This window comes from Elephantulus edwardii, unplaced genomic scaffold (assembly GCF_000299155.1).
Source record: "Elephantulus edwardii isolate Elephantulus edwardi_28Jun2011 unplaced genomic scaffold, EleEdw1.0 scaffold00631, whole genome shotgun sequence".
NCBI lineage: Eukaryota > Metazoa > Chordata > Mammalia > Macroscelidea > Macroscelididae > Elephantulus > Elephantulus edwardii.
The window spans coordinates 1-6,287 of NW_006400381.1; the positions used below are offsets into that span (position 1 = coordinate 1).

At 48.7% G+C, this 6,287-nt stretch overlaps 1 protein-coding gene across 1 annotated transcript in view; it reads left to right on the forward strand.

Moving 5' to 3' along the window:
* Positions 1 to 3,320: 3,320 nt before the first annotated feature.
* The window catches only part of LOC102868122 (zinc finger protein 229-like), a 7,142-nt gene continuing 4,175 nt past the window's right edge, over positions 3,321 to 6,287 (forward strand). The window contains exons 1-2 of the mRNA XM_006903392.1: positions 3,321 to 3,464; positions 4,957 to 5,083. Of these exons, the coding sequence (XP_006903454.1) occupies positions 3,321 to 3,464; positions 4,957 to 5,083 (271 nt within the window). The remainder of the gene's footprint in view (positions 3,465 to 4,956; positions 5,084 to 6,287) is intronic.

Genomic DNA, 6,287 nt, shown 5'->3' on the forward strand with positions numbered 1-6,287 from the left:
AGGGTCATGGTGGAGGCTGGGAAATTGATGGGGTGAGGCCATGATCATGAGCGGGCAAGATGGAGGACAGAGGACAAGATGGAGGGTGAGACAATATGGAGGATGATGACAAGATGGAGGACAAGGGACAAGATGGAGGATGAGACAATATGGAGGATGGGACAAGATGGAGGACAAGGGACAAGATGGAGGATGAGACAAGTTGGAGGATGCGGCAAAATGGAAGATGAGGACAAGATGGAGGAAGAGGACAAGATGGAGGACAGGGGACAAGATGGAGGATGAGACAAGATGGAGGACAGAGGACAAGATGGAGAACAGAGGACAAGATGGAGGACAGAGGACAAGATGGAGGATGAGACAAGATGGAGGATGAGGACAAGATGGAGGACGGGAGAAGATGGAGGACAGGGGACAAGATGGAGGATGAGACAAGATGGAGGATGAGCCAAGTTGGAGGATGAGGGAAAATGGAAGATGAGGCCAAGATGGAGGATGAGACAAGATGGAGGATGATACAAGATGGAGAACAGGGGACAAGATGGAGGATGGGATAAGATGGAGGATGAGACAAGATGGAGGATGAGACAAAATGGAGGATGGGACAAGATGGAGATGAAACAACATGGAGGTCAGGGGACAAGATGGAGGATGAAGCAAGTTGGAGGATGAGGCAAAATGGAGGACGAGGACAAGATGGAGGATGAGACACGATGGAGGACAGGGGACAAGGTGGAGAATGAAACAAGATGGAGGACAGGGGAGAAGATGGAGGATGAGACAAGATGGAGGACAGGTAACAAGATGGAGGATGAGACAAAATGGAGAATGGGACAAGATGGAGGTTGAGAGAAGATGGAGGACAGGGGACAAGATGGAGGATGAGAGAAGATGGAGAACAGCAACAAGATGGAGGATGAGACAAGATGAAGGACAGGACAAGATGGAAGATGAGAAAATGGAGGATGAGACAAGATGGAGGACAAGGACAAGATGGAGGATGAGACAAGATGGAGGACGAGACAAAATGGAGGACGGGACAAGATGGAGGATGAGACAAGATGGAGGAAGAGACAAGATGGAGGATGAGAAGATGGAGGATGTGACAAGATGGAGGATGATGACAAGCTGGAGGATGAAACAAGATGGAGGAAGAGGACAAGATGGAAGAAGAGACAAGATGGAGGTCGGGACAAGATGGAGGTCGGGACAAGATGGAGGACAGAGGACAAGATGGAGATTGAGACAAGATGGAGGATGAGACAAGATGGAAAATGAAACAAGATGGAGGACAGGGCAAGATGGAGGATGCGACAGGATGGAAGATGAGACAAGATGGAAGATAGGCCAATATGGAGGATGAGGCAAAATGGAGGTCAGGGGACAAGATGGAGGATGGCACAAGATGGAGGACAAGGACAAGATGGAGGATGAGACAAGATAAAGGACAGAGCATTAAGATGGAAAAGGAGACAAGATGGAGGATGAGACAAGATGGAAGATAGGACAAGATGGAGGATGAGGCAAAATGGAGGTCAGGGGACAAGATGGAGGATGGCACAAGATGGAGGACAAGGACAAGATGGAGGACAGGAGACAAGATGGAAAATGAGACAAGATGGAGGACGGGACAAGATGGAGGATGAGACAGGATGAACTGGGTCTTGGTGGAGGGTGGGATACAGTGGAGGAGGGACATGATGGGGCGGGGCTATGGTTGGAGGGCGTGGCTATGACGGGCGGGGTTATGATTGAAGGGTATGTCTATGACAGGGGCAGGGCTATGATTGGAGGGCAGGGACACAGCAGGGGCGGGGTCATGGTGGAAGGCTGGATACAATGACGTGGGGCCATGATGGGGTGGGGCTATGATTGGAGAATATGGACACGATGGAGGCAGTATCATGGTGGAGGGTTGGAGACAATGGAGTAGGGACATGACGGCGGGCGGGACGACACAATGGGGTGGGCTCATGCTGGGAGGTGGGAAACAATGGAGTAGAGACATGATTGGAGGGCAGGGACATGATGGGGCGGGGCCATGATGGAGGCGGGGCATGTGATGAAACCATTGATAGGATGGCAGGGGGCCATGATCATTTGATGGTGGTTCTGAGGTGCCCTCATGCACCCGTGACCTTTAACAACCCAGTGTCCAGCAGCCCTGAAGCAGGGCCTCAGGAGGACTCACTGACCATGATGCACCAAGGGGGGTGGGGCCATGATTGTGGCTGAGGTCATAGTGGCGGAAGGGGACACGACAGGTGGGGCCATGATGGAGGGCAGGGTCATGGTGGAGGCTCAGAAATTGATGGGGCAGGGCCATGATCATGAGCGGGCAAGATGGAGGACCAGGACAGAATGGAGGATGGGGACAAGATGGAGCATGGGGACAAGATGGAGCATGGGAAAAGATGGAGGATGAGACAAGATGAAGGATGACAGGGGACAAGATGGAGGATGAGACAAGATGGAGGACAGGGGATTAAGATGGAAAATGAGACAAGATGGAGGACAGGGGACAAGATGGAGGATCGGACAAGATGGAGGAGATGGAGGAAGAGGACAAGATGAAAGAAGAGACAAGATTGAGAACAGGGGACAAGATGGAGGATGAGCCAAGGTGGAGGATGAGACAAGATGGAGGACAAGATGGAGGACAGGGGACAGAATGGAGGATGGGACAAGATGGAGGATGAGGCAAGATGGTGGATGAGACAAGATGGAGGATGAGACAAAATGGAGGATGAGACAAGATGGAGGAAGAGGACAAGATAGAAGAAGAGAAAAGATGGAGGACAAGGGACAAGATGGAGGATGAGACAAGATGGAGGACGGGACAAGATAGAGGATGAAACAAGATGGAGGACAGGGGACAAAATGGAGGACGAGGACAAGATGGAGATCAGGACAAGATGGAGGATGAGGACAAGATGGAGGCGACAAGATGGAGGATAGAGGACAAGATAGAGGATGCGACAAGACGGAGGATGAAACAAGCTGGAGGGTGAGACAAGATGGAACGTGAGACAAGATGGAGGTCAGGAGACAAGATGGAGGACAGAGGATTAAGGTGGAAAATGACACAAGATGGAGGACAGGGGACAAGATGGAGGATGAGACAAGGTGGATGACAGAGGACAAGATGGAGGATGAGACAAGATAGAGGACAGGTGACAAAATGGAGGATAGGACAAGATGGACAATGGGACAAGATGGAGGAGGAGACAAGTGCGAGGATGAGGCAAAATGGAGGACGAGGACAAGATGGAGGGTGAGACAAGATGGAGGACAGGGGACAAAATGGAGGATGAGACGAGATGGAGGATGAGGACAAGATGGAGGATGAGGCAAGTTGGAAGACGGAGGACAAGATGGAAGATAAGATGGAGGACGGGAAGAGATGGAGGACAGAGGACAAGATGGAGGATGAGACAAGATGGAGGGCGTGGACGGGGTGGAGGGTGTGGAAAGGATGGAGGGCGAGGACATGATTGCGGGTGTGCAGAATCACTATGTGGAATAGTTTGGGGTTACTCTGGATGGTGTAGAGAAGATGCAGGAGTGTGGAGATGAGCTGGAGGAGTGTGTGAACCATGGAGAAGGGCGCCAGCATCGTGCCTTAGCTGTCAAATCCCAAAGGCGTGTTCCCAGCAGTGTGCCGGGACCCCTGATCCCCCCCCCCCCCCCCCCCGTTGCCCACTGCTCTTGTCCACTCCCAACACTATTCCAACACTGAGTCCTTGGTCTTCAGGGTCATTGATCTCTGAGTGCTGCAGAAGGTGCAGCAAAGGAATGGTGAGACACACACAGTCAGGTCTTTGAGCACAAGAATGGCTTTTCCCTCCTTTGAAGCCATAACGTGCTGCTGTTGCGTGTAGACTTTTGGAAAACCCTCTGAGTTTTGCAGGCCTGTAAAGGGGGAAACGTGGCCGAGTACGGCAGCTTTATAACGTCTTGTCTCTAAGTGGGAGCTGACCCACTGCTGATTTTCCAGGGAGTTTTCAGACGCAGGACATCCTGCAGAAAGAGATTGTCCATCGTTCTGGCAAGAAACAGCCAGCAGCTGTGACTTGTAGTGACCCTGGATCCAGCAGCTCTGAAGCCTGCCCTGTCCTGAGCCCGTGTCACTGACTCAAACACACTTAACACCCTTGGCTGCAGTCACTGGATCAGTCCATCTCATCCGGGGTCTCCCTCTCCTGCACTTCTTTTGGTTCTATTTTTGTAGTATGTTGACGCTTTCTTTGTAATGTGGCATTAATAACTAAGAGATGCCCCTTGAAGTAATAGATCGCCACCCGTGTTTATAACCAGCAGTTGGAAACAATGCAAATATCTATCAATGGATGCATAAAAACAAGACAGTAAGGTCTTGACAAAAGAGCCCTGATGAAAAAAAAAGGCCCTTAGGAAGCTTTCTACCAAGTTAGAAAGTTTACTGCAAATGAAATAAGATCACTATTGTAAAAACTGGGGGCTGGGTGGTATTAAGCTGCACCGTGGTCCCAAAAAGGCACACGGTTCAAGTCCACCAGCCGCTGTGTGGGCAGAAGGATGGGACCTCTCTTTCTGTGAGTTTTCCCGTCTACAAAAACCCACTGGAGGGCTGTCTGTCTGTTCCTACTTGACGACACACGACAACATTATTTGAGGTTGACTGTGAACAGCCATGCTTCTGGGATTATTGAGTCAGGAGAAGTAACAAAAACAAAAACACAAAAACAAAACCCAAATAAATAAAAAAATTAAAAATAAGTTAAATAGATGGTAGAAAGGAGAATTTCTTTGTTTTCTAAGGGATGGCTTGGGCTTCATCAACTCACGATTGCATTCAGATGCAGGTTCTGAAAACCACGCGTGTGAAAAAAAAGAAATCTGGGGGTGACCTTTTCCTTAACTGGGGTGTGATGTAGTGAGACTCTTGCCCGACTGGGAATGTGCTGTGTGTTTCAGGAACCCGTGTCCGTGGAAGACGTGTCCGTGGTCTTCAGTCACGGAGAGTGGGCCCTGCTGAACGGGGCTCAGAAACAACTGTACCACGATGTCATGCGGGAAACCCTGAAAAACCTCCAGACGATAGGTAAGCATGACTTTTGATAGATAAATAAATATGGAAAGATCCTTCTCACGCACCTGACCTCTCCCATTGCTGGAATTATATCATCGGAGAGAAGGAAGGAAGGAAGTACATAATTCAAGAAGACACGGCCAGATTTCCCCCCCAGATCAGAAAGCTGTGGTCTCATCTTTCTTGAGGTTGAAAGGCTCCTTCTTAAATCCAGTTGTTGGTTTCACGGTAGCTCCGTGGACCCTTTGAGAATCATGTCCCACTCTCCAAGGAATGGCCCTTCCTAGCAAATGACCCAAGGGTGTAAGGCAAAGCCTCATCATCCTTGACTCCAAGGAGCACTCCAGCTGCACCCTTTCCAAGACAGATGCGTTTATCCTCTTGGTCATCCATGAAATGTCCAGTGTTCTTCTCCAACAGCTCAAAAGCAAATATTCTTTTTCCATCATCCTCAGTCATTGTCCGGCTCTTAGACGCGTAGAGAGTGGTTGGAAAGACCCCATGGTAGACTGAGAACATGTCTTTAACAGAGAGCTGAGGACAGTGGAAATAGAACTCAATTATTATCACTGGACCAGGAAGGAATAGGAAAGTCATCGATATTTTTAACGTCTTACTGTACACAGAGTCAGTGACGTTTCAGTAATCAATAAGAAAAAAAATGTCTTTAGAGTTGAGGACAGACTTGCACATATTAGGACTAGATTAGTACCACCGGATCAAGAACGAATACGAAGGTCATCTTTTTTTTTTAATGTCCTGCCCTACATGGAATAAATGATGTTTCAATGATCATTCAGAGAGAGAGAAAAAAAATCTCTTTAGAGTTGAGAACAGAACTGCACATATTCTTGAGAAAAGGTGCATGGTGTAGACAAAATGGGTCTCCTTAATTGTCCTGTGAAATATGGCCCAAGGGGTACAAAAAAAATGCCTATTATCTCTGTCTTTACAACAGCTTTCTGTTGTGGAGTGCCTTTCCGTACATTGGCACACTGTGAACCTTAGCCGTTCAGACTTTGGATGGACACATGCAATCTGGTAAACCTAGGCTGATGCCATTTAGAAAGAATTTCAACACCTTGTTTTCTCTCTCCTCTCCTCTCTTCTCTTCTCTTCTCTTCTCTTCTCTTCTCTTCTCTTCTCTTCTCTTCTCTTCTCTTCTCTTCTCTTCTCTTCTCTCTCTATTTTGATATTGCTAAGTGATCAAGTTAGG